The sequence below is a fragment of the Aspergillus ochraceoroseus genome (genome assembly GCF_002846915.1).
Source record: "Aspergillus ochraceoroseus IBT 24754 chromosome Unknown P175scaffold_6, whole genome shotgun sequence".
NCBI classification, from domain to species: Eukaryota; Fungi; Ascomycota; class Eurotiomycetes; order Eurotiales; family Aspergillaceae; genus Aspergillus; species Aspergillus ochraceoroseus.
In genome coordinates this window covers 302,832-328,565 of record NW_024468481.1, presented here as the reverse complement: position 1 = coordinate 328,565, position 25,734 = coordinate 302,832, and the positions used below count along the sequence as shown (strand labels likewise).

The 25,734-nt window shown below is 47.5% G+C and overlaps 13 protein-coding genes across 13 annotated transcripts, besides 1 other annotated feature; 7 read left to right on the top strand and 6 right to left on the bottom strand.

Annotated features, from left to right (window-relative positions):
- Window positions 1-454: 454 nt before the first annotated feature.
- Window positions 455-2,180, bottom strand: P175DRAFT_0502663 (uncharacterized protein). The gene is made up of 3 exons (XM_040897440.1): window positions 1,916-2,180; window positions 1,609-1,848; window positions 455-1,549 (listed from the first exon to the last, which is right to left on the bottom strand). The coding sequence occupies exons 1-3, from the start codon at window positions 2,166-2,168 to the stop codon at window positions 816-818; spliced, it is 1,227 nt and encodes a 408-aa protein (XP_040750540.1). The 5' UTR covers window positions 2,169-2,180; the 3' UTR covers window positions 455-815.
- Window positions 2,181-2,581: 401 nt separating this feature from the next.
- Window positions 2,582-3,640, top strand: P175DRAFT_0502659 (tropomyosin). The gene is made up of 3 exons (XM_040897439.1): window positions 2,582-2,713; window positions 2,927-3,231; window positions 3,305-3,640. The coding sequence occupies exons 1-3, from the start codon at window positions 2,696-2,698 to the stop codon at window positions 3,465-3,467; spliced, it is 486 nt and encodes a 161-aa protein (XP_040750539.1). The 5' UTR covers window positions 2,582-2,695; the 3' UTR covers window positions 3,468-3,640.
- P175DRAFT_0502658 (rRNA-processing protein RRP17) lies at window positions 3,517-4,547 on the bottom strand. Its single transcript, XM_040897438.1, has one exon. It carries the CDS (start codon window positions 4,255-4,257, stop codon window positions 3,838-3,840), a length of 420 nt encoding a protein of 139 aa, XP_040750538.1. The 5' UTR covers window positions 4,258-4,547; the 3' UTR covers window positions 3,517-3,837.
- Window positions 4,548-4,795: 248 nt separating this feature from the next.
- P175DRAFT_0502656 (Ac45/VOA1 transmembrane domain-containing protein) lies at window positions 4,796-6,203 on the top strand. The gene is made up of 5 exons (XM_040897437.1): window positions 4,796-4,944; window positions 5,009-5,307; window positions 5,379-5,483; window positions 5,542-5,775; window positions 5,839-6,203. The coding sequence occupies exons 1-5, from the start codon at window positions 4,850-4,852 to the stop codon at window positions 5,976-5,978; spliced, it is 873 nt and encodes a 290-aa protein (XP_040750537.1). The 5' UTR covers window positions 4,796-4,849; the 3' UTR covers window positions 5,979-6,203.
- Window positions 6,204-6,384: 181 nt separating this feature from the next.
- P175DRAFT_0502655 (uncharacterized protein) lies at window positions 6,385-7,953 on the top strand. The gene has a single exon (XM_040897436.1). It carries the CDS (start codon window positions 6,832-6,834, stop codon window positions 7,867-7,869), a length of 1,038 nt encoding a protein of 345 aa, XP_040750536.1. The 5' UTR covers window positions 6,385-6,831; the 3' UTR covers window positions 7,870-7,953.
- Window positions 7,954-8,852: 899 nt separating this feature from the next.
- On the bottom strand, window positions 8,853-10,679 carry P175DRAFT_0288489 (EXS domain-containing protein). Its single transcript, XM_040892774.1, has 5 exons — window positions 10,407-10,679; window positions 10,282-10,331; window positions 9,538-10,217; window positions 9,168-9,481; window positions 8,853-9,107 (listed from the first exon to the last, which is right to left on the bottom strand). Exons 1-5 carry the CDS (start codon window positions 10,489-10,491, stop codon window positions 9,034-9,036), a joined length of 1,203 nt encoding a protein of 400 aa, XP_040750535.1. The 5' UTR covers window positions 10,492-10,679; the 3' UTR covers window positions 8,853-9,033.
- Window positions 10,680-11,007: 328 nt separating this feature from the next.
- pex10 (ubiquitin-protein ligase peroxin 10) lies at window positions 11,008-12,132 on the top strand (the record flags this gene model as incomplete). The annotated part of the gene is made up of 1 exon (XM_040894025.1): window positions 11,008-12,132. The coding sequence occupies one exon, from the start codon at window positions 11,008-11,010 to the stop codon at window positions 12,130-12,132; it is 1,125 nt and encodes a 374-aa protein (XP_040750534.1).
- Window positions 12,133-12,851: 719 nt separating this feature from the next.
- On the bottom strand, window positions 12,852-15,307 carry P175DRAFT_0288420 (uncharacterized protein). Its single transcript, XM_040892773.1, has 6 exons — window positions 15,220-15,307; window positions 14,841-15,117; window positions 14,076-14,776; window positions 13,701-14,026; window positions 13,210-13,652; window positions 12,852-13,155 (listed from the first exon to the last, which is right to left on the bottom strand). The coding sequence occupies exons 2-6, from the start codon at window positions 15,094-15,096 to the stop codon at window positions 13,043-13,045; spliced, it is 1,839 nt and encodes a 612-aa protein (XP_040750533.1). The 5' UTR covers window positions 15,097-15,117; window positions 15,220-15,307; the 3' UTR covers window positions 12,852-13,042.
- Window positions 15,308-16,052: 745 nt separating this feature from the next.
- Window positions 16,053-16,651, bottom strand: P175DRAFT_0533560 (uncharacterized protein; the record flags this gene model as incomplete). Its single annotated transcript, XM_040900069.1, has 2 exons — window positions 16,053-16,370; window positions 16,442-16,651. 2 exons carry the CDS (start codon window positions 16,649-16,651, stop codon window positions 16,053-16,055), a joined length of 528 nt encoding a protein of 175 aa, XP_040750532.1.
- Window positions 16,652-16,939: 288 nt separating this feature from the next.
- Window positions 16,940-17,401: a sequence feature (Protein overlapping with rRNA (P175DRAFT_0440707, PTU19139.1) was converted to a misc_feature.).
- A 186-nt stretch (window positions 17,402-17,587) lies between these two features.
- On the top strand, window positions 17,588-18,241 carry P175DRAFT_0494290 (60S ribosomal protein uL24; the record flags this gene model as incomplete). Its single annotated transcript, XM_040896009.1, has 3 exons — window positions 17,588-17,606; window positions 17,680-17,792; window positions 17,969-18,241. The coding sequence occupies 3 exons, from the start codon at window positions 17,588-17,590 to the stop codon at window positions 18,239-18,241; spliced, it is 405 nt and encodes a 134-aa protein (XP_040750530.1).
- Window positions 18,242-19,309: 1,068 nt separating this feature from the next.
- Window positions 19,310-20,502, bottom strand: P175DRAFT_0482054 (3'-5' exonuclease). Its single transcript, XM_040895486.1, has 2 exons — window positions 19,625-20,502; window positions 19,310-19,561 (listed from the first exon to the last, which is right to left on the bottom strand). The coding sequence occupies exons 1-2, from the start codon at window positions 20,469-20,471 to the stop codon at window positions 19,338-19,340; spliced, it is 1,071 nt and encodes a 356-aa protein (XP_040750529.1). The 5' UTR covers window positions 20,472-20,502; the 3' UTR covers window positions 19,310-19,337.
- Window positions 20,503-20,846: 344 nt separating this feature from the next.
- P175DRAFT_0288268 (RNA-binding protein LSM5) lies at window positions 20,847-21,545 on the top strand. The gene is made up of 6 exons (XM_040892772.1): window positions 20,847-20,980; window positions 21,034-21,090; window positions 21,146-21,184; window positions 21,251-21,278; window positions 21,362-21,425; window positions 21,476-21,545. Exons 1-6 carry the CDS (start codon window positions 20,956-20,958, stop codon window positions 21,512-21,514), a joined length of 252 nt encoding a protein of 83 aa, XP_040750528.1. The 5' UTR covers window positions 20,847-20,955; the 3' UTR covers window positions 21,515-21,545.
- Window positions 21,546-22,314: 769 nt separating this feature from the next.
- On the top strand, window positions 22,315-24,708 carry P175DRAFT_0502650 (amino acid permease GAP1). Its single transcript, XM_040897435.1, has 3 exons — window positions 22,315-22,987; window positions 23,056-23,473; window positions 23,535-24,708. The coding sequence occupies exons 1-3, from the start codon at window positions 22,702-22,704 to the stop codon at window positions 24,595-24,597; spliced, it is 1,767 nt and encodes a 588-aa protein (XP_040750527.1). The 5' UTR covers window positions 22,315-22,701; the 3' UTR covers window positions 24,598-24,708.
- The last annotated feature ends 1,026 nt before the right edge of the window (window positions 24,709-25,734 follow it).

Below are 25,734 nucleotides of genomic sequence, written 5' to 3'. Positions count from 1 at the left end.
CCATCTGGCTCAACAAGTGTGGTTCCCAAGGGACGAGACGGGTCCCATTCGAGTTAGGAATGATGATTATTATTATTAGTTAGTTAGTTGGTTATAGCGGTGAGAACACACAATGAACACCTCTTCCATCAATGGCTTAGTTACCCGGGGGGGGGGGGAGGAGGTTTTTTTCCCAGCACCTAATCGCTATACAGATGATCAAGTACTCATTCTTGAGTAGATGAGATGGATGACCCTTCTACCTACCTTATTGGAGTAGTTTAATGTCTCTCTCTATATATGTCCCACCATCCGACGAACTCCCTCCTTGGGTCCCGAAGGAAGAACGCTGGACCTCCCAATGGTTCCGGATGTGTCTGGAACACTCCGATCGGCGTGTCCCACTCTCTCCCCTGTTATGTATAACAAGTAGGTATATATCATCGATGGGATATAGGATATTTTTTTTTATTCATGTCATTGCCCTAAACTCCAGTAACAGTGGTCCTTAAATAGTGTATCAATGTGGAAATAATGGTCCTTCCTGCCTCTGATCCAGACCCCCAACAATCCATAATAAAATACAAGTAGCAGACGCCCCCCCGCCCCATACCGGTAGTAAGCCGTAGTAGTAGTAGTAATTCATTGATGGCCATTGCTTGATCCACGCCCCCTCCCCTTTCTTTAATTAACCCTTCAGCGGGAAGGTGGCAGGCAACCGGAAAAATAAAATAAAATAAAATAAATATCAAGGGTGCAAAACATCGTAGTCGTGATCGGGGCTCTCAAGCCAGCTTGCATCATTTGAAAATTTAAATTTCACAGTTTCCTTGTGCTTACAAGGTTAGCTGGAAGTTGAGGGTCTCTTCATCTTCTTCAAATGGAGGAAACAGCTCTTCAGCTGGTTGGCTCACTTCCACATCCGAAGAAGTTCCGTAGGGCTGCAGGTAGGTCTCTGGAGATAAAATTCTTTGGGCGGCTGGCGGCTGGGCATGGGTCTTGTTCTTGCCTTGCAGCCGAGACGACACTTCACGACCCTTGGTGTACCCCAGGGTCGTTCGGGAGCTTGCAGTAGCTGCGGCATGGCGCATGGCGGAGGGATTGATAGGGACTCGAGGTTTCTTCGAAGGGAATAATGACGAGGCAACTCTCACCTTCGACTTCACAAGAGCTGCCCGGGGTTGTGAGATGGAACGTTCAGTGCTTGAAAGAGCGGTAGCGGCATCCCGGGCACGAATGGTGGAAATCCCAGTATGATATCTGGTTTTACCCGCAGGAATCCTGGGACGGCGTGCTTCAAGACGGTGCTGCGACATGCCTGTCCTACGACACTGATCACTATCACCACTTTCGTCAAATCCCATGCCCTCGACCTGCTTCAGGATCATTTCGTCCACCATTTTGTCGTACGCGACCGAATCTTGTTGGAATTTGCGCTCCCGCTTTGTGAGTCCATCGCTTCCAATTTCATTATCACCGTAGACGCTTTCCAAGCCCAGTGCTAAGTTCTTTGGCTGAAACTGAGGGAATGAGGTGTCATATGTGATGTCGTCAGGGTAATCTGGGAGGTCTTTGGCGCGTTAGACATGGCGAGCCTCTGCTAGAACGGAGACTAGTCCAAGAGCTTACCTTTGGCCTTGGGAGGCATGTACTCGATGTCGGGGACATTATCCTGCGGAGGCCGAACCTGCACCTCTCGCTGCACCTGCGACTGCGGCTGCTCTACAAAGGGAGAGAACTTTTTGACCCTCTGCGTTGAAGCTTTCTTGACCGTCTTTATCGTTCCTGCGGGGACTGCGGGGGTCTGTAAACCTCTAGCTTTGGCATTGGTCGTTTTCATACCCAGGGGGGCACGGTTGCGAGTATCTCCTATGAGCTTCTGTCAGCTCTCAAACTTTCTAATCGAATATCCCCGGTAAACCGCTGCGGTGCGTACCCATAGGAGTAATAAAGGCATCTTTGGCGGATGGTTTGGTGTTTTCGTTCTGCTTCCCAAAGGTTTTCACAGTTTTCTTTCCAAATGCCAAGGGGTCGTTTTCATCCTTTAATGGCACTTTGAAGGGCGTCTTCGGGGCTCGGGCTCCTGGCGTTTTGGGCTGTAGCTGCTTGCCACCGTGATTCAAAGGCTTCGATGCAGCGACGGTCTGGTGGCTATGCACCAGATTTTCCTGGTCTCGGAGGGCCAGCATCGTGGCGGGAGGGGTACAGTACGGGTCATCCAAGGGTTGACAAAGGTTCGACAGCGGATATTTGTAGGTATACGATTCGAGAACTGGAAATAAAACAGGAGGGTGAAGACTGGGTTTCTGATGCGAGTCAAGTCGGCGATAGAGGGTTCTAGATGCAGCTCCTGTTACCTTGCGGTTGTTTTCTTTTTTACCGTGGTTGCCCGTGGAGACGGCAAGACCCGTTGGAACACGTCGGAAGCCATCCTTGGGTGTACCTAGGTTGTGGCATTAATCAGGGGGCGTGGTGGCAGTAAGTCCTCGACGGTTGGCAGGTGCTGACCGCCAGGTAAGGCACTACCATTAATTTGGACTTAGGCTCTCCTCCACTTCTCCTTCCTCCCCCCCCCCCCATTTCATTAATCTCGTTGAACATACTCACTTTCTATTTTCTCATCCGGTTTATCGCTGAGCGAAAGCCTTTTTGTCCTATCTGATTCTCGTTTTCTCCCTTTCGTCTATACATATTTCTTCGCTGTTACCTTTTCAAGATGGATCGGATTAAGGAGGTGAGCCCTCTCCCCCTGCTGTTGGTGGGGTAGCTTGAAAGCTATCTCAAAGTCCTGCACATGCACCACCACCTTTTTTTCGTGAGCCCTTGCTTCATCGGTTGGGTGATGGTCTCATGAAGATGCAAAGGACAGATTTCCGGAATAAGGAAAATCAAAATAAACCCGACCCCAAGTATACACCCCTCTTCCAAGCTAACTAGGATCGTCTAGAAAATGTCCGCCCTCCGCATCGAGGCTGATGAGGCCCAGGAGAAGGTTGAGGAACTTAAGGGCACCGTGAAGAAGCTGGAGCAGGAGAACTTGGCAAAGGAACAGGAAATCACATCTCTTACCCACCGCAACCAACTCCTTGAGGGTGAGGTGGAGAAACTGGAGACTTCCCTGAAGGAGGCCAAGGATGCCGCCAGTCAGAGTGCTCAGCACGATACCCAGAATGAAGCTCTCCAGAGGCGTATGCAGTTGCTAGAAGAGGAGGCTGAGGATGCCGACCGGAATCTGCGGGAGACAAACGAGAAGTATATTATCCCAAACCTTCCCCCCTTTCCGCACCGGAATGGCTGGAATACTAACTTTCGGCTTCTTAAACAGGCTGCGTCAAACAGACGTCAAGGCTGGTCACTACGAACGCAAGGTGCAGGCTCTCGAATCAGCTCGTGACGAGTGGGAGAGCAAGTACGAGGAGATGGCAAAGAAGTACGCAGAGCTGCAGAAGGAGCTCCACGACCTCGAGGTCTCGATCAGCAATGTTTAGGCGTGAGACTAGGCACATGCGTAGAGTCATGGAAAGGTTGGATTCGGTCTTTTTTAAAAGAGTGCTACAGTTTTCACACCACACCACCTATCCTTTTATATTACCTCTGTCTGCAGGAGATAGATCTAGTAGGATCTCTGCCTCTTGTTATGCAGCTGTTTTATACTTTTCATACATCTGTCTTTTTATCCACCCGCGTGGCTTATTACCCCCCTAATTCCAAGTTAACATATAGAAATTTTCCAGCGCTACATAGTATTATAAAACGGGGTATTCTATTGCTCTGTGTTTTCAACTGAACGCATGCATGATCAATCCATTTAACGCCGGAATAAAACAAAAAAAAAAAAAAAAACTCTATCATCACGTTTCATCGTTCTCGTCGGGCCTGAGCCTTTCTGCGGTTGGACTGCCGTTCCTTCAGTCGGGTGATCTTGCGTTCCTCCTTGCTCTCGTATCTGAACTTCTTCTTCCTTTTGGTTTTGCTATCCGACGACTTCTTCTTGTTCTTTTCCGTTTGTTTCTTCGACTGGTCGCTTTTTTCGGTGGGGTCAGGCTGTTTTGCCGCCTTTTCGTCCGAGGTATCATCGTCTGACTGCAGCAAACTTTCTTTGGAGGGATCCATTTCCTCGACAGTCACAGTAGTGTATTTATCTTCGTCAATGTATTCGGCTTCGTAGTCTACCGCAGGAGGCTCCGGGATTCCACTCCACTCTTCTTCTTCTTCTTCTTCGTTATCCTCATCACTTGGGTTCGCATGTTCGTCACCACTTTCGTTCTCTTCTTGCATCCTTTTGAGTTGTTTACGATGCTCTTCGAGAGCAAGCTGAAGCTCCGCAGATCTTTCTTCTCGGATCTAAAGAATTGACGGGGTTAGCCAGAGAAGTCACTCTCAGAGTAACCTTTAGATCCACAGATGTAGCATACCTTTCTCCGATCCTCTCTCTTCGCTTCCCGAGCTTTATTCTCTGCAATTTCTTGCGCTTGACGTACTCGCTGTTGCTTTCGTCTGCGAAACCCAGTCAAAAATTGGTGCCGGGCTGTTGTGTCGAAATTGATCTCGTCAACGCGAGGAGCCAACTTTCTTTTTTTAAATTGGGGCCCCATGGTTCAAATACTTGCAGTAAATATGTAAAACAAGAGAAATGGACAGTATTTTGGGGAAAGTTAGGAGTGTTCGTGGAGGAATCCTTAAAATTGTAAATTGATAAAAAAAAAAAAAAAAAAAAAAAAAAAAACTAGTTGGATGCGAAGCTTGCGCCTTTAGTCTTGCCGGCAGTGGCTCGACCGCCCTCCAAGCCCGTCCAATCCACCAGCCTGGCTCCAAACATCATTCCTTCCGCGGATATCACAGCTTGTCGCAAGCACCATCAATCTTCACGATGCGTTTAAGTAGCTTTTCCCTGCTGGCTCTGGGGGCAGTGTCAACCCATGCTTTCCAAGATACCTCCCCCTTTTTCCTCGCCTCAACCTCAGAGTATGTGTCGCTGCCGTTGCTTTAAGTTGCTTTACGAACAGATGAGCTCACAAAGCTTCCCTAGGATCGCATCTACCTCAGCACAACTGAAATCTGTGACCTCCCTGCTAGACGACCTTTCCACGAAATTCAACGCCTGTCCCTCAGACTACTATGTTATTGCTTCCCAGCCCGGAGTGCACAGCACCGACTTCGCTACCCGTAAGGCGGCACCCCGCCTCGCGGCGAAGATGACCGGCCAGGATAAGAGCATCCAGTCGACAATGGTGGTAAACGAAGTCGCCGGTGTGCTGGAAGTTAAGCAACTTCAACAAATTCTCGAGAAAGAGTGTGGTGTTCAGTCTACGGTCATTGATGCTTCTTGTACGTCGTTCCCGATGTCAATCTGGATTCTAAACATTCTATTGGCTTTCTGGATTAACATAATTGATTAGCTGGATCGTATCCAACCGAATTTGGCACCGGGCCTCGTGTTATTGTTGTTGATTTTCCCTCTCTTCCCCTTGGATCAGGGAGACAGCACCAACTCTCCGACAACGGTTTGTTTTTCTGCCGCGAAATACTCGGTCTAGAACGAGTGGCTGATAACATATCTAGATGGGCTTCTTTCTGACATTATCGGACGTCTTCCGTCGAAGAGATACACCATTCTTTATGTCACAACACCAAAGGAATTTGATGAGAACGATTCCAATGTCTATCAGTCCGAAACTTACGATTACCAAGACTCTCTTCACATGGATCTGAAGCGTGACTTTTCCGTCCATTCCCGCCGTGAGGATACTACCTCCAACAAGTCCCTTTTCCAAGAGTACCAATATTTCACTCCAGGTTCGTTTTCTTCGCGCCCTCTGAGACTTCGCCAAAACTAGTGCCCTCTCTAACCAATTGTAGGACTTTTCATGGGCCTTATTGCCACCTTCTTCTTCTTTGCCATTCTGTATGTTGCTTTTAGTGCCCTCACGAGTCTGCAAGTTCCCTATGCGGCCTTTGAAAAAGATACCTCGTCCAGTACCCTAAAGAAGCTGCAGTGATAGTATTTACTACTTTCTCAATTGTTGGAAATATGTTCTTTTGATGCTCTTCGTTTCATTATACCATATATCATAAATCTATCGCGAGCAGAGACCCGGCGAAGCTTTTGGAATTCAGCATCGGATTTAGGTATTGTACGTTTAAGGCAGAGAAATGCACAGTTCGAAAGGGATCAGAAGTCACAAGTAGCTCACAATGAACCTCCTTGGGTGTACATTTCTTCCCCCCCCAAAAGATATTCCCATACTGATGCTTATAATTTGGATGTACTGTAGACGGGGAAAGATAAGACTGTGCTAAATATAAATACAATCACGTGATCATGGACGGCCTTTGGCGCCTGAGGCAGGCAGTCCCTGATCTCGGACCACATGATGGACTCAGGCTTTTGCTGCTGATCTCTGCGTCGCCGTTCTTTTCGCCTCGCCTTGAATCTCACCCCTTCTTTGCCATTTAGCGCCTGCTTGACGCTTCATATGCGCGTGAATTCAATGCATTCTTTGATATAGCTCGCCACTGTCTCGCTCCATACGATCGTTGTCTCCCTTCGCACTCTGTTGACCTAGTGTTTTGGGTGGAGACTCGCTCGGATCCACGCCCACTTGCTGGCCTGGGGGCACCCACCCCTCGATACCAACACCGATCTCTCAGCGATCTCTCATATACGTTTCAATTTTGTCGTCGATTCGACTACCCTTCGTTTTCCTTGATCCCTTTGCTCCGAGTCGCGGAACCGATGTGGTAAATCAGGTCTCCCGGGTTTCGAATTAGGAGGTCTTCTTGGGCACAAGACGTCGCCCATCTTCAATCCTTGTCTCCCCTGGCAACTCCTTCATATATCCACCGACCACGATGCTTTTTGTCTTAGGGGGCCGTTCAACGGCCCGTCGCCCTCACCTTGCGCTCTTTTTGTTCCTGCTCGTCGCTATACTGGCACAGATAGCCTTTGCCGCAGACGAGTCGACATCCTCAACGACAACGACAACCTCAACTGAGTCGACATCGTCAACAACAACAACTTCTACTACTACTACTTCTACTACCACTACTACTTCTTCTTCTTCTTCTTCTTCTACGTCATCAACTACCAGTAGTACAAGCTCAACCACAACGACCGCAGCTAATGACTACCCGGTCGTCACACCCCCGCCGACGGACGACGCCCCGTACATGCAAAAGTCCGCCGCACCAGAGGGAACCCTCTTTATCGCCGTTGGAGCAGTCCTAGGCGCAATGGGCCTGTCCGTCCTCGCATGGCGCGCTCTCGTCGCATGGTCCGTCAATCGCTCCGTCCGCCGAGCAGCCATGATGATGCACTCTTCCGAAAACAAGGGCCTGATCCGCACCAAGAAGAAGAGGTCCAGAGGATCCCGCTCCCACAGCCACGGCCACGGAGCCCAAAATTCCGTGTCTCTCGGAAAAATCAGCGGAAACCGTAACAGCAGCTACAGGGACAGCCGCGCATCCAAAGTCCCTACCTCCGGTAGCGGCCTGTTCTTCTCCCCCACCGCGGGAGTACACAGCAATAGCAACAGAGCCTCTAACTATCTCCCCGCGGGCTACTACGCCGCAGGCAGCGCCGCCGCAGGGCTCGCCCAGAACGTCGGGTTATCACCCGACCATGTCCCCGGTCTTGGGCCGCAAGCACGCGGTTACACACGTACAGGTTCTGGCCCTACCCCGCCTGCCACACCCATGTCCCCCCCATCTGGGATGCACGACGCACCCCAGCAAAACAACCACAGCAGCAGCAACCTAAGGCAATCCTACGCAGCGAACTCAACAAGCAGTCTAAACCTCGCTTCTCCCCCTCAAGGACGAACGCCAAGTGCCTACCTAGAAGATCTATTCGAGAACCATCCACCTCATTCTCCGAATGCGCCTCACTAAATTCTCTTACATGCGGAAACGAAAAAAAAAAAACCCCTCCCTTTTCCTTGACTATATCTACTTAATTACCCTTGTTTTTTTTTTCTTGGTTTCTCTTGTCATCTGGTCGTCTCGGTGTTGCATACTTTCTTTCTTTCCATCTATCCCATTCATTCACCTATTCTTGCATATTTTTTTTTTTTTTCTCCTTTCTTCTCTTCACTATATTTTGCCATTATCATGTCCATATACAATCGTGTATAGCCTTCCGAATATAGGTAATATAAATGCTTCCTTAATTGGTCCTTAGGTAGTATACTAGTACTACTACTACTACTACTACTACACACTCTATAATCTGTGCATAACATACATATAGAGAGAGAGAGAGATCGATACACAGACCCATCCATCCCTCGTCACCCATTAATGTAGCTTTTCCATCTGTACCGTACCGTACGTATTTAAGACCCTAACGGTGTATACAGATAAGCATCTACGGAGTATTGAATTAGGGTAGGTAGCTTTCCTTCAATTCAGTCTCGATTTCACCCTGCCAATTACAGTGTGTGTGTGTATATATATATATATATATAAGCTCTATAGCTCTATTGCCCGTATAATTCATCCCTCACCCTGCAACCACAGGATGCATGGGAAGGGTGTAATGAAAATCAATAGGAAACATCCATATTGTCGAATCCGAGAAGTAGTAGTAGTAGTAGTAGTAGTAGTAGTAGGATGCCATCAAAATAAACGCATGTTCCACGGGTTGGAAGAGAGAGGGAAAAAGAAAAAACCGAATGAGAGCCGTGTTCTGCATGCTATGTAGCAATGTATGAAATGAAGAAATGAACGCTCAATCAACGCGCTTTCCCATATGATACAAACCGAACCAAATCAAAACACAAGAAATCCAATAAGAATAAATAATCCAGCACATCCAAGTCGAGTTCTGGGAGCGAGTTCGCTTGACTTGGGAGCGAGAAAGAAGAAAATAACGGGTTCCTAAGAGACGGGGAACACAAGAAAGAAGAAGAAGAAGAAGAAAAAGATAATTCTGCTCCAATTAGGTGAGAAAGTGGCAAGAAAAAGAGCATGGCGTGGCGAATGAGTTCTGGCTACAAGTGAATACGAGAGGGTCATGTCATCTATGTAAGATTGCGATTCGGCTTTGTTGTTTCTTTAATCTTCGTCCAGCTTGCCGTTGATTTCTCCAAGAAGGATGTCGTTAGGAGCTGGTCCGTGCTTGTTCCGGACTATCATAATGGAAAGGATCATTAGCATATGTACCCTAAAAGCGGACCTCGACCACTTACTCCATTCGGTCTCAACTCGAAGAAAAGTCCACATCCATCGCCGGCCGACCTCGAGGAACATAAGGATGAAAAGCCCAACTTCCGAGTCGGTAAGCCAGGTGAGTCCTGGCACGAATCTTGAAGCCCAAGAAAAGCGAAGGGCAAAGTCGATGGAAATTGCGAGGTAGTACTGTCGATCAGTGAAACAGCGGTTGCGTCGTAATCCAAACGGGTATTCGTTGTCATTTCGCGATTCGGTAAATAGGGTCAAGTCCCAATCCTTGGTGATATCCCAGTACAAGGAGTAGGAGGAGTTAAGAAAGGAGAAGAAGTATCTGTTGAATGAGTTACCAACCATGGAGACTTCCTGCTCATCATCTAAGATACTTACAGTAGTCGTGAGAGAAACACCTCACTGATGTCATAGAAGAGAAATGGGCTATAGTTCCTTAATTTAGCCGAGAGAATGATGACCGGAAATGCGCTTGCGTATTTCAAAGCGTTGGCCAAATGCTGACCACCCTTATTATCATTCTTAAACCCGCTTCGGCGCACACGCAAGTACTCGATCAAACACTGCCTCAGTCGAATAGCACTGGGAATGGCGATTATTAGGGGGGCCATATAATCCGACCCGCAATTTCGAGTTGGCTTCGATGTGCTAGATACCTCCGGGGTAAAGAACATGCAAAATGTTATCGCAAGGTCTGCGAGGACCTTCGCATAGCTGGTTAGAGCATCCGCGAGGAGAATATCTCCGAATTTGCCATCCTGTGCTTCCGCCAGCCCACCAATAATGATCCGGCGAAGTGTGACGAGAAATCGATGTCGTCCGGAGCGCGAGAGCCGGTTGAATGGGAGAATCAAGAGGACGAAGAAAAGGAAGAGGTATGACTGCGGGATGAAGTCCACCGACTCGACCCATTCCCTAGACCCATGGGTAACCGGCCAAAATATGAGGAGGGAGAGCAACAAAGGGATCGACAGGAGGGTGGCTAAATGGTATGCGGAGGTATGGTGCGGTCGTTGATTCGGAGACCGATCGGGATATCGGATTAGCCTTGGGAGGTTCTGAAGAAAGTCAGTGACTGTACACTGAGAGTGGGAGAGAGTGAAGAGGGAGGGCTCAACACACAATATTGAACTTGTGGAGATATTGAAGATTGGCACCCCAACCCCAGAATCCTAATACACAGAGTTAACAACAGTGGCTTAAAGGCTTAAAAAGTGCTATAGAATGCAAGCAACGGAATTGCTAACCTGCCACCAAGATCACCGCCACACGATAGGGAAAAGGAAGAAAGAGACTGAAGCCATCCAGTTGAGCATGCTGATCAGGCCCCATATTCCATTGAAGTAGCGGCGCCGGGCCTCCAGACGAGAAGATGAAAAAGAAGATGTAGAATCGAAGAAGGCGACGAAGTAGCTTCTGGGGTAGGAAAAAAGGAGACAAGAAGCAGTATTCACCAAGCAAAAGAGCGACTAGGGGTGAGTCTGGCCAGCAAAAAAGATTAAAACGATCATGGCCTGCAGACGTCTAGAGCGCGAAAGAAGCTCCGCGACGCTTGCGGGCCATCAATTCCGCGCGGCTTTTTCGACAAAGGACGCGCTTGTCCGTTTGCGGGTTAGCGCCGCCATGGGGGTTGCGGTTGCCATTTTGATCCCCAGTCGGTGCACGTGATATCAGTCACGTGAAAGCTACCGAGGCATTCCTTTGCCCGGGCCCGACGCTTTTCTGGGGAAATCGTGTGGATGGGGAAGACATCCCCAGCATAGTCGCCTTTGTCTCAAACAATTCATACTAGACTTGCTCATATCATTCCTTTCATTCCTCCCTCTCCTCTCGTGATTATTTCTCACAATGGCCGATGAAGACCTCTCCCTCACAGCTCCAACCCCTCCGGCAACTCCCTCGGCCCATTTCTACCCTTTCGCAACATCTCCAGATATCATCCGCTCCCACGAGAAGGATGCCTTCCTCACAGCCGGTCTGGTTAGCCAAGCACAGTCTATAATTCGGGCTCTTCGCGGTGCCCGGTTCGCCCATACGCATTCAGAATCCATCAAAAACCTGACCGAGCTCCTTTACTTTTCACTCACCACGCTGATCGGGAACCGAACCCTCGGGGAGGAGTATTGCGACCTCGTTCAGCTTGAGGATGATACACTTCAGCTTCCATCACTGTCCAGGCGAGTAGGATATATTCTAAGCATGATTCTTGTACCATGGACGCTACAGCGTATCCTCCCGGCCTTTCGACAACGTCTTCGCATGAAGCTGGAACGAAGCATTGTCCGGTTGCAATTAAAGGCGCAGCAAACAAAAGAGACACTGGAATTCTCACCAAAGAAGAACGCTTCAAAGAAACCATCACTTTTTTCAAAACTCCGCATTCAGAAATATATTCTAGAACACCTTGACTCGATTACATCGCTGTCTCCTATCTATGCTCTCAGCATCACAACTTTCTATTTTACGGGCTCATATTATCATCTGTCAAAGCGATTCTGGGGTCTTCGTTACGTCTTTACCAAGAGGTTAGAGGAGAACCAGCAACGAGTGGGATACGAGGTCTTGGGAGTTCTACTTGTCCTGCAAATCGCAGTACAGAGTATACTTCACATTCGGAAGGTTACCGCTAGTCTACAGCAAGAGGACCAAGGCATTCAATCGGAGGTGACTGGAAGCGCTGGTCAGGACGATACGTTAGTTCGATCGATTGAAAACCCCTCTTCGCTTCCTCTCCTACCCGCCTCGAGTGCTCGGTATGATCTTTCGGAGAACCCGCAAGCAATCCCTTGGATTCCAGCAGGACAACAAAGCAAATGCACGCTTTGTCTGGAATCTTTCAAGGACCCAAGTGTCACCACATGTGGTCATGTATTTTGCTGGACCTGTGTTCGCGACTGGGTCCGCGAGAAGCCAGAATGCCCTCTTTGTCGACAGGAAGTTTTGGCATCGAAAGTCCTGCCTTTACGAGGCTAGTCTTGATAACGTGCCTGGGGATCCATCCATGCATTCTTGTACAAACATTACAAATATCTACTTTATACCTTACTCTTAATTTATCTCCGTGGCTTTGCCCTCAGCAACGACATAGATATGCGCACCGACGATCTCCGTAGAAACACCCATCCACATCGGCGAACCACATTCGCTTCTCTCCGTTATCCAGAGACACCCGTGTGGAACAAGTCCCTGGCCAGGAATGGACCTAGGTACACATCTGTAGCTTGAATCCCACTGTCTAGGAGTTCCTCCTTCGTTCTAATATGATGGGACCTAGGATCAACGCTAGAGGCCTCCAAAATGAACCCGCATCACGGCAGGGATGGGATGTTCGGGGCGTCGCCTCCATTCGTTGTTTCAAATGGTGTATACTTGGTCCTTGTCGAATTGATTCATAGCTATCCAACTGTACGACTCGGCGAGTCCTAGAAATTCGACCTGGAAAGTTGTTACATCCGTTGATGTTGTATTTCATGAAATTGCGAACCAGTTTTGTTGGGACCATCTATCTTTACGAATTCTTTAAGCGAGTGAAGCGTAGTCCTATCGGGGGTTTTACTGATGAGAACATAATATCCTTTTTCATTCATATCAATTTTGTCCATCTCAGAGCTCATCGCAAATGAAATGCTGGAAGTGATCAGGCTTAGGTAACAATATCAATGCTGAGCTAGCGAGGTATAGAAACACCGTATTTTATCAGGTTAAAACCTATGAAAAGTCTAGGGATTCGAGCAATTGCATCTAACCCTGTAAACAGTCCAGCTACATAGATCCTGCATAGTTCAGACGAAAGGTAGTCCGATGGAATCTGGCAAGTGGACGGATTTTCATGGTGGTTTAATTCTTTGAGAAAGGATGAAAAAGTACCGAGCATCAGACCGTACTACTGCAGAAGCGGAAACTCCGGGGTAACAATCACATTCTGTGCGTCGACAATGTACGCCGAGGCGTACTGGTCTTGGAAGACTATCCTCCAGAGTTTAGTACCGGGAATCGCTGTGGAGAACCTGTCAGCTATAATATTAGAAGAAATGTTTCACAGGACCATACAGTATTTCTGTGGAGGAGTGTGGCGAAAATCCAAGATTAGCCAGTCTCTGATGTAGCCTTGAGTTATCCAAGGATAATATGCGCCTCCGGGTCGAAATCGATTGCAATGATCGCTTAAGCGATCTCCGTCTCTCAAAACTTCGATCCCCCAACGTGGCTCAACAACCCGGAAGTCAATGCGACCATCCCCGGCACGAGACCATTCAGAAGAAAGTCCGACCCCATATCCTACGATATCGAAGAAGCAACGATATAATTCGTCTTGAAATTGTGCCTCCGGTGGCCGACGGAATCGGGAAGGGGCGAGCTCAATTTCCACGCTAGATCCTAGGTTCTTCTGTGAAAACTTTCTAATTATGGCTTGGCAGAGAGCGGTAATCGACGGGAACTGTTCAAAAGGGAACGGACGGGGTTGGAATGTGTATAGAAAAAGCTCAGCGAACCTAGCACTATGTGAGCAATATCCACTACGAGAGACGAATGAGTCGTACTTCTCATGCAGTCTGGAAGGGAAGAAACAAATCATTTCAGGTTGTTCTATAGCATACGATTTTGTTTGGTCCGAGTGTAGCCATCCTAATTCGTAGCAACGTTTGACTCCTTCATCGTTGAGATCGCAAGGAATTGTGCCGCTCTTGAGACAACGACGCAACGTAGTAACCACCGGCATTGTGAGAACATTCGGGGCGGGGAAGGACCTAAACACCGGGTATGATTCTAGACTGCGAAAAACCTGTGCGTCATCTTCAAGAGACTTCGTCATGAGATATTTCGAGACGCTTGAGATAGTACCGTGTTTTAAGTCGTACCTGTTGGCCTACTAAATTAGGTTCTGGGGCCTGGTCCACATCACAGTGAAGGCTTACTTCGTAGGCATACGCCACCAACGCATTAACAGCGCCAGGGTGTCCGTTTGTGATCGTGTAAAGGTATTCACGGGCATCAGCATCCATGATAAACCCAACGGACGGTCGTGCACAAATCCTATCTACGGCGTCGTTGAATTCGGCTTCATCATAGAATAAACAGACATCAGGAGATCCTGGCAGACGTGATCGAGTGATACCGACCCGCTGTGCGGGGCCTAGGTGAACGGGGGTTACTCTGGATGAGTACTGATATGGCGGTGCTCCAGTGGTCGGGCTGCCGTATGACGCAAAAAGACAAAATCTAGGTCCAGTCAAACAGCCATGGCGCGTCTTGATGACGCCCAACCAGAATGCGGAGTCTCCATAGGAAGACTGAGCTTCATCGAGTATGAAGATAAAATTGGACTCCCAAAAATTCACCTCTGCATGCTGATATCCATTAGCCGCACAGCATTGTTGTAGATAACTGGCAGGATTAGCAATATTATCATCCCAGTTATGGATGAAAACAACAGGTTCATCGCATTCTCTGTAGTGTTTGACTAAGAGTCCCGCCAATGTCGACTTGCCAGATGAGGGCGTCCCCCGGATATGGAGGATACGCTTCTCGTCAAGTAATGCGGCTAGCTTCCTGACTGTGTTGATGCGCGGGCATACTTCCGGATGTATGACTCTGATATTATACGATGGAGGGTGTGCTGCTGCTTATAATTAGTAAAAGAAAAATCAAATTTTTGGAGAAAAGAGGGATAGATGCTCTACAGTATGCCTTGTGTAATGAGAGAAAGTGACCACATTCATCGCAAGTATCGTGCTGGGAGAGGCTCTGAGCCGCGCCTACGACCGAGCCGCTCGCACAATCGCAAAAACGAGCCGAAGCTTTATAGTAAAACTGGCACCCGCCCATTTCGACTCGTACGACAGCGAGATTTGAGCCGGGGAGGGTTTCGGACGGCGTTGCGAGGTTGATAGGCGAATCTGCAGTGGGGATCCATTCGGGGAAAACCTTCGAGGCCATTTTGGAGACAGAGATTAGAGACTTAATCACAACCGGAAAGTTCGATCGGCCCTCAACGTAACCCAACTCGACTCGGCAGGTCAGATAAGTCAAATCAGGAAGTAGCCATTCCAGTCACCTTACCTGCAGGTATCGACTAGTTACTGTTCACCCCACTGAAGTTGCTTGTAAAGGGTTGACTCGGCTTCGATAGCATGACATATAGCATTACATAGTTCGGGAAAGACTCCGGAACTCTGCAACTGCTGGTAAACGACGCTCCGTCGTCCAAAAGAGTTCAGACGTTTCAGGCGGATTCTGAATCCGGATCAGAATCGACAGTCACTTAGCATAGTTACTGAGGACACAAGAGGAGATACTCGTCGAAAAGCTCGGTTTGTTTTGTTTCCCAGAGTAGTGCTGTGGAGGTGAGGAGAAGAGATTGGCTCCAAGATTCCAGTAAGGCGGGTTGATAACGTAATCGAGCGAGCACAGATCCCACCATAATTCAACGGCAGCATCTTCTGCCCAGGCTCGTTTAATCTCATCTGGTGTAAACACTGCATGGGGGCAGGATGGTGGCATAATACTAGAAAGGCTAACTGAGGAAATCCCAAAGTAGCTCGCGACTTACAATAAATCGCCCGCTCGCAACTCTACCTTAGCCCAGCCTCCATCGTATCCCCCAACATGGCAAGAACCAACCAGGGCGAGTAACCGAATTGAATTTGAATCAATCTTTCATGGGAAGTAAATAATCTTCCGACCACGTATAACATATAAGTAAGTTAAACACGCTGCTGTATCAATATGGATGGGAGATATAGCATTTGCTGTGCTCCTTGTAAGGGTTATGCCAAGTAGAGTTAGCTTTGCCTATCGTGGTTTCACCATGGTGTAAAGTCCGGGCGAGCAAGTCAGTGTTAATGAAGGAAGTGGGCAACAGTGTCTAATCCTGTTCTCAATATCAAGGCAATTTAAAGCTGTTCGAGAATCCCGCGGCTGTATCCAGTGTTCAATAACTGTTTGTATAGCACAGCACGTCTCTCAGTTCGTTTGGATTCCTTGGTAATTGAATAGTCATAAACATCAACCATTTTTTGAGAATTCTTCTGTAGGAACTCGCAAAATATGTCCCATGATACTCGGCTAGGTCCTAAAGAATAGAAAACTAGTTTTGAGAACTGTTCCCCAAGGGCTTTTTCGAGTAAGCCAAGGTTATTAACAGTAATAACATCCTCAGCCAGGGGCTCGCGAGTGATAAGAGTAAGCAGTTCAAGGGTGCTTTGGCTTCCCTGATTTTGGAGCCTTTTTATTGTTTGAGGTCAAGTGACTGCCTAGATTACCAAAGGTGTTAAAAGTCGACATTATAAGGCTGTGGTTGTCGGCATCCACAGCCCTCAACCTTCCTTATTCTTTTCTGCTTCTGATCACCAGTTTTTTGTCCGTTACGGCGCTTCCCGCTGTTCTGTTCGGCAGGCGTGGGTGATTGAATCCGCGAGGAGACTAGGTTGCCGGTTGACAGTGTTCCTGGATCAGGGGTCAGGGAGGAATTGGCATCGTCATTTGTGGCCATCTCGCATCTTTAGGTGTTCCAGAGAAGAGTTAAAGGTGGTAACAGACTATCTGGTGGTAAGTCTGATGTCACAGGGGGAGAGGATGTCAGCTTGCCAACGGGGATGTCAGCTTCCAAGCCAACAGGGTTCCAACTTCAGCAACGGGGGACGAAGGGGTCGGGTGGAGGCCAGAGGGCTTCGGGGGCGCTAAACCCGGCAAGTCGGAAAGAGAAAAAAAAAAAAAAAGGTGAAGACAGACATACAACAGTCAGGATTCGCATGTGGTCACCCACCATACTACTAACTGACCGGCAAGTGGCTTGAGTACGGCTGAGCGGACGGGAAGCCCTATTTTCCACTTCCTATGGTCGTATGTGCTTAAAGATGAAGAAGAGAGACTCATAACAAGGTCCCCCTTAATGTCATTGGCTGTAACTAAGATAAAACGCCCAAGTGTACTTCTCCTGGTGGTAGTAGAGTATCACCCCCGATGCCCGAAGTTGAAGGACTATTACATTACGTCTTCCAAGGTTCTACAAGGCAGAGGTTATCAAAGGGGCGATGATGATCAATACCGGGAAGGCCTAGATTCGTTTCATGATCTGGTCCGTGAAGCGTCAATGATGTCCTTGTTGAATCCTCATCTGGCCCTGGAAAATACTACCCATTATTTGATCCGAAGTCTGTTGGTTTCTAGAACCTGGCAAGAAATGCTCGACACTTTGATACTGGTCACGGGACGGTTGAGGCGCATTGGGCAAAGCGCGTAGAAATCACGGATGGGTCTCCCATTCCAGCCAATCAGGAGACAATTCACAGCCCTAAGCGGTGCATCATGTGACGCACAACCAACCCACTTTGAATATTCAACACCACAAAAGAGTTCTTCTCCCCCGACCGACGACAACCCGTGCACTTGAGCCCATTCACGACACCCTCAAGGACGCTCCGATAAGATGGCTGTTCGCAACCAAGGTGCGTTCTTTCGCCCGCCCTTCGCCCTTCGACCGACTCTCGCCAATTCCCCCAATACTAATGTTGCATACAGGTATCTCCTCCTCGAGGAGCAAGTCGCGCAAGGCGCACTTCTCTGCCCCCTCCAGCGAGCGTCGAGTTCGCATGTCCGCCCCTCTCTCCAAGGAACTGCGAGAGAAGTACAACGTAAGTTTACTATTTGAGTCGATTTTCAATCTAGGTCGGGCCAAGTAGGCTGTGGGGTTTTGGAGAAGGACAAAAAAACAAGAAAGAAAAAAAAAAAAAAAAAAAGGAAGAAGAACAGGGCAATACGGGCACACGAGCATAATAAGGGCGATTCTAACGAACGCTACGTCGAACAGGTCCGCTCTATCCCCCTCCGCAAGGGCGACGAAATTTCTATCGTTCGCGGCTCCAACAAGGGCCGTGATGGCAAGATCACCTCCGTCTACCGTCTCAAGTACGTCATCCACGTTGAGCGTGTTGTCCGTGAGAAGAGCAACGGCCAGAGCGTTCCTCTCGGTATCTCCGCCTCCAACGTCGTCGTCACCAAGCTCCACCTCGACAAGGACCGCGAGCAGATCCTCGCCCGTATCGCCAAGGGTCGTGAGGCTGTCCAGAGCAAGTCGGCTTAAGGGGATTTATCTTGTGTGTAGGGTTTTAGGTTCATATTGCAATGACGGTTTAACGGCGCGGGTTGTATTACAGGACTCCTAGAAAAAAAAATACAAGGGAGATCCAAGCTACCATTCTCAGGATCAACGTTTCTTGAACCCAGGTGAATTGCGATAAATGAAAAATGAAAAATATCCGTTTTCTTCCAATACGGAGTTGGCACTCGCAGGGCAATTTCGTTTTGCGGGGCCAGCCTATTTTTTTTTTTTTTTCCCTCTTTTCAGCGACTAGTATTCTTGTTTATTGAGTAGTACAGCGAGGGAGTCGCCTCTATGCGTGGTAGCATCTACAAGGACAGGAGGCACGGCACTAGGGGAGTTCGGAAATCACACTGCACGTTACATTTTGTACATGGGTGTCGATTATATATTTTGGCTGGGTGCAGGTCACATATATGACTTTTGGCATAGAATTGCCCTCCACACATGTTCCTTGATCCGGTCTTTCATTGCCTGCCACCTGCCAACCACCTATTTACATGTGCTATCTTCAGCATGAGCCTTTCAACAGTTACACACGCAATCGCCCCAAATAATTCAAAATTTACCTACCATGTACCTGTAGGGTAGGGTAGGGTAGGGTAGGGTAAGTTTTAGATTCATCTGCAGAGAAGGACTTTGCAGTAAAATATAATCCATAGGGTCTAATTAGTGCTGCCTTTTTATATTATATATCGATTATTGCGGGCGCTAGCTCTTGCTAGCATATACAGAATACCTGGTCTTGTCGTTCTTTTAATCCGCCAAATGTACTCTAACGGTTGTACGTATGTGCCTGAAAATGGAGAGATGAGGTTCAAAAGAGGCTTTGCTCGCATATCACGACTTGTTATATATGTCCAAGGACCAGGGTCGAGTTACCATTCCTGTATAAACCGCATCGTACATCCGTATATGAATTGAAGGGTGGGGAAAGGCCGATTCCGTGTGCGGATATCGTTATATATTGATCGAGTCTATTTGGGTATCAAAGCTAAATCCAAGGCCTCGTTGAAAACACACGGAATAGCATGTCACGGGCACGCAGGTACGATGTTCTTCTGGCCGCCGCAATTGTTCAAGCATCTGGGGCTTTCCCATCGAGCTGTTCGGTTTTCGAACTAGGTGCGGGCTCGATAACCTCAGCCTCGGCCAAATCAACCTTGACTGGGTCATGTATGATTCGTATAGGGAGGTTTAATTCCGCGTGTGCTGGTAAAGGCGGGACTGGGTCTAATGCTTTCCGCTTTGCATCTAGAGTATCGAATAAGCGGTAGCAGGCGTACGCGTCGGCTGCAGCATCTGTCAAACTATATTAGAAAAAATCTTCAGGTGCAGCGAGGAGGCAGGGGAAGATAGGTTTACATTGAACCTGCCGATAAGTGAGAGGAGACGACCAATTGCTGCATCGGATTTCCGCGTCCTTTACCAGAGGAAGTCCGAAATGCTCCTCAATTTGTTCGTCTAATCGAACGAGTTTCTTGTTGATTAATTTTGGATTTGACCGAGAGTATTTAACCAATTTATGTAGATGGCTGAGTTCAAAAGTTCCCCTAGTATCGATCCCTAGATACTTTCGCAGACGGGTGCAATCTGCTTTAATTGAGACGCCGACTTTAGTGATATCCGGAGATTCGAGGATCTGCTGTAGAGAGGGAGAAATGAAATCTTTGAGAGACTTTCCGGGCTTAAAGCGAGATAGCTGGAAGAGCGCAATTCTGTTCCGATTTGCGAGTTGGATAAGGGAAACGTTGTTCTGGATGGTGTCCGAGCTAGTGGCCTGCGCTTTCCATTCCATGTCAAACCCGAGAACTTTGTCCTCAAGAAAAAGTTTTGCTACATTTTCAGTGTTTTTGAGGGATTTGCAGTAATGTACAATAATTTCCTTTCCGTCTTCGGTCTTATACAATCGATGGCTCCATAGCTTTTTGGGTGGAATTTTGCTTGTGGGGCGAACAATAGGAGGCTCAGCCAGTTGAGGTGTCTCACTAATTTCAACTGAGGTTTCTTGTGATCCGGTTATGATGGTTGGAGGTAAGTTTTTGCTTAATGTAATTAGTTTGCCTTTCTCAAGACCGGTGGAACTAGCTATCTGAGCTTTTGCTTGCGAGGTTGGATAGGAGCTGTATTGTCGTCTTGAACCCTTGCAGACAGTACGGAGTATCCGAGGGCGGCTGGTCGCCCACGGAACTTGACGAGGGCCGATTTCCATACTGAGAAGTTGAGAAGTAGAAACTATAGTCCCATTTCGTTGGATGAGCGACCGGAACGTATAGGTGTAGGAGTCGTAAAGACTAGGTACGTAGGCAAAGTTGAGCTTTTCAAAAAACGAGTGATAGGAGACGGGCAGAAGCTAAATATTCTGTATTCATTCCCTCTTTGATATTAAGCCCTAAAAAGGCCCAAACGGCATCAGAAATATGGTATGTTGAGATGCATGAAGTGTAAGAAGTCGGCATGTTTGCTGGTGCTTGGATAGATTGTAGATCTATTTTGATTCCTTAGGCATCCAATGCCGGATCGGATAAACACACGACCCTGCCTTGCCAAGACTCTGTGGATGGAATCATCCATCGAAGATCGCCCACCAGCAACAATTACTGTCCAATTTCGAAGAAGGATTTCCCTTCAAGTCTTGTATAAATTTCCAAGGAAGAAAGTCTATATTTGAGAGGCACTCTCTCAAGGATACAGAAATGGCGTCACAACTTCTCCCTCTTGGTATTGATTACCCCGTTTCAGTATACATGAGCAGCTGGCTAACCCAACGCCAGAATTGATTGACAAGTGCGTTGGTTCTCGGATATGGATCATCATGAAGAATGATAAAGGCTGGTTTATATTTTGTATCACAGAGTGAGACCGACGCAGACTAACGTTGATTAGAATTTTCTGGCACATTACTGGGATTTGATGACTACGTCAGTAAGTGACCATTTGAGCTAATGTGGAATATATTGAGAAAATTGAATTGAATCTAACTTGCTTTAGATATGGTATTGGAAGACGTGACCGAATTGTAGGTCAATGTTTCAATTATCTCCGGACTCTTTCTCGCATGTCGAGCAAATCGGCATGGATGTTCAACTAACATCTGGATAGCGACTACTCTGGAGCACAGATTAAGCTCCCGAAGATTTTGCTGAACGGGAACAATATTTGCATGGTATATACCCAACTCTTTTTGTCAAGTGAGGAAACTAACCTGTTTTTTAGTTGATCCCTGGTGGTGAAGGGCCGGTTGGTAGTTCTTGATTCTAAAAGCCCAAGTTTTTCTCTTGCTGCGATGACAATCTTGCCAATGACTTGTGATGATATCACCTAATATCCATATAATAGAGGATCTTTTTCTGTTCCAGTAATCTACACCATTCCCTGTATTTCACACAACTGCCCTCTGGAGCAGACAGTAGCTTTAGCTTCATATAATAGTTTGACTTTGTGTAAATTGTAAGGAAGGAAAAGCCGATACTCTCGGGTCCTAATTCCCGTTTGGAGATCTTGTTTATACTGGACATTTTGGCGGTGGTGGTAGCGAAGAAGTGTGGACTAGATAGGAAATATATATATGTAGCTGCATCTCGCGTATCGCGGGTTGAGTCGCCAAGCATTATGCAGGTGCAATTCATAATTCATTGGGAAAGAGTACAGTGACATGAAGTGATCATGGTAAATATTGGGATGTGAATATGGAAAATGCTTTTCTCGATATCTGATCTTGGTTCAAGATCAACATATAAGGTAACCATCGACGAAATCCTGAAACCTCGACTAAGCAGGCATCGAAGATTGTTTCAACCATGGAACTAGTAGTAGTCCACACTTCTTGCGAGGATTTTTCTGTTGTTATTGCGGGATAAGGTTTCCCCTGTGGAACATGTATGTATTGGAGTTCAGCTTCATGAATGGAAAAGAGTCGTTTTATTCGACTGCTTTTGAGTCAAGTGATAGGCTTCCCGAATTGTCATTAGTGTAGCGGTTATCAAGTACGGAGTACATAAGATGGCTATGGGGCCGAGAGAGGGGCATTCCATCCCAGCACCAAGTCAGTTTCGTTTCGCTATTCAATAATTCATTCCTCCATATCTCTCTCTCCACTCTCAGCTGTGACACTTTCTTATTTATGGCATCGCCATATGTAACTATTATTACAACTACAGGGCTTCCCTAGTCGCACTTGGTAATCCTCCTTCAACGCCTTCTTTGCCTTTTTGCCCTCGTGGTCCTGTGGCTTAGCATCAGAAATTCTATCAAACACCACAACACCTATTATCGCACCCGCCTTATCTCTCGCCTTTGTGCCTCGTCTACCTTATTATTACCCAGCCCCGTCGCTTGCGCTTCCCTTTCTCAAATATCCCACCCTCTCGAAGCTTGTGTTCCCAACAATTCCAAGACGCACACACCACCACTATATGCGGTCCTGTGGATGGCCATCATAAATGGATAAGGATTGTTTCAAGACCAAATACGACCGTTCGGCGTCAGCCGACTCCCCGCCAGCCTATGGCGAAAGTGCAGAAACACGAGGCAGCCTCCCCCATCGCATAATAGAGAGCTTTAAGAGAGACCCAAATGCCCATGTTACCGCACATATATCCTTCGCATCGTTGGCTCCAGGCCAGAAATTCGACCTGGAAAATGCAGTGGAAAAAACGGCCAACTCTCCACTCCAACGCAGCCTGAGAGGTCGTCATTTACAGATGATTGCGATTGGTGGTTCTATTGGTAAGGATTGCTCCATTTGCCGTAACCTAAGCCGCTGCCGTGGCTAACAAGCATTGATGATTTTGTAGGTACTGGTCTCTTTGTCGGATCCGGAAAGGTGCTTGCGACAGGCGGTCCAGCATCTCTTCTTATTGCGTATGCCTTGATTGGATGCATGCTCTACTGTACTGTGCACGCGCTTGGAGAGATGGCTGTCATATTTCCCGTAGCAGGCTCATTTGCGCACTTTTCGACTCGATTCATTGACCCAGCTTGGGGATTTGCCATGGGTTGGAATTACGCTCTGCAGTGGCTTGTCATTCTGCCGCTGGAAATTGTTGCTGCATCAATTACCGTCGACTACTGGGAGTCTACAATCTCTAATGCCGCGTGGGTTGCCTTATTTTGGTCTATTATTGTGTCCATCAATCTCTTTGGAGTCAAGGGTTATGGTGAGGCAGAATTTGTTTTCTCCTTTGTGAAAGTTATAGCCGTTATTGGTTTCATGTGAGTGACCCCAACCCATCTATCTGTACCAGACCTAAGCAGTACAATTAATGTTGTATAGAATTCTCGGGATTATTTTGAACTGTGCCGGAGGTCCGAATGGCGGCTATATCGGCGGCAATTATTGGCATGATCCGGGCGCATTCAATAATGGCTTCAAGGGTCTTTGCAGCGTCTGTGTCAATGCTGCTTTCGCATTTGTCGGAACCGAACTGGTTGGTCTTGCGGCAGCCGAAACAGCAAATCCTCGCAAGTCCCTGCCCACCGCCGTCAAACAAGTTTTCTGGCGTATCACCCTCTTCTACATTGTCTCCCTCACCTTAGTTGGCCTTCTTGTCCCGTACACAGACGACCGGCTCATTAACAGCAGATTTTCCGCGGATGCCAAGGCGTCTCCCTTTGTGATTTCTATTAAAAATGCAGGGATCGAAGTATTGGACTCGGTGATGAATGTTGTGATTATGATAGCCGTTATCTCTGTTGGTAACTCGGCTATTTATGGATCTTCTCGTACCTTGGCGGCTCTCGCCGAACAGAGACAGGCTCCTAGCTTCCTGGCCTATATCGACCGGAAGGGGCGTCCTCTGTGGGCCATTGGCATTGCATCTGCTCTCGGGCTACTTGGATTTTTAGCGGCGACTGATCAGCAGGAGAATGTTTTCGAGTGGATGATAGCGATCTCGGGCCTGTCGTCCATTTTGACCTGGGGTTCGATCTGTCTCGCACACATACGTTTCCGTCGAGCATGGAAGATCCAGGGTCACAGCCTGAACGAGCTGGCGTTTCGCTCCCAGGCAGGAATCATCGGCTCTTGGGTCGGATTTATATTTAACGTGCTCCTTCTGATTGCGCAGTTTTGGGTAGGCTTTGCGCCTATCGGGTACGAAGATATGACGACGATTGGGCTGGTCCGCAACTTCTTCTCCAAGTATTTAGCGGCGCCAGTGGTCCTTCTTTTCTACATCCCTTACAAACTCTGGTTTAGGACGAAAGTTCTCAGTTGTCGAGACATGGACTTGCGGACGGGACGACGAGAGCTGAACATCCCATACCTGATACAGGAGGAGCGAGCGATGCAAGCGGCCTGGCCAGCATGGAAAAGGCTGTACAAGTTCTTCTGCTAGAGCGGTTGTGTGTACAGAGATTTTATAATGATTTAATACCCTGATGATATCCGATGAATATGACTGCCTATAACTATATCCTAGTCCTAGATTACCATAGTTACATCCAAGGCTGAAATAGAGTTATATAAGAGTTAGTTATTACTTATTAGTTAGTTATAGTACTAATAGTAGTAATAGTAAAAGGGGAAAGGGGAGAAAGGGGGGCACATCTAATTTCTGGCAGCACCAATAATAATACCTACCTCGTCATCACTGGAGAAGATTCCACCAGAATAGTAACCTGCCTCCTGAAATCACAGGTACGGAGTACTCTCATTGTAGTAAAGGTACTAATTATAACTCTATCCTAGTCCAACTCCTCCATAACCATAGGTACGATAGCAAATGCTATTTGAAGCAGTCCCACTTGGTGTCTCAGCCATACAAAAAAATTTAAAAATGATGATCTTGAGTACTAAGTAGTAGTAGGAGAGTATAGGAGTTACTAGTAGTTACCTGGGCAGCTGGGTAATTTATCACCTTGAACTAAGCACTACGTACTGTAACATGGTGACCAAAAATACGCCCAAAATAGTATCACAATACCACGTGAGGGCTGCGAGTGCGGTTTCAGGTGTGGTATGGAGTATGTAAATTACGCCGTGGCCCAATTATGTAACTATGGCAGTCGAACTCTGCTTTCTATTCAGTAACTATTCAGGTACTGCTAACTAACTAACTAGTAACTTCTAACTAGTGTGTTGTCCAGACCTGACTGACTGACTGAACTTCCACCAAGTTGAACTTCCTCCCATTGTTACTTCTTCCATCCCCATCAATTTATATCCCTAAAATAATACCTTGACTGCAGCTCGACGCCCGGTCTTCTCTTTGATCTTTCTTCCATCATTTCTTTTTTCTCTCTCCTCCCCCCCCCCACCTCCTCCCCCACTCCTCGCCCTCTGCCGCTTTTTGGTTCGTCTTATTTGTTGCCTTTTTCCCGCTCTCTCTCTCTCTCTCTCTCTCTCTCTCTCTCTCTCTCCTGTTAGGCGCTTACTTTGCCTGACCTCTCTAGCCGCCGCCCTTGCATAAGATCTTCCTACGCATATATATGCCTCCTGCTCATACCTGATCTGAATTGAATCAATCTAGTGC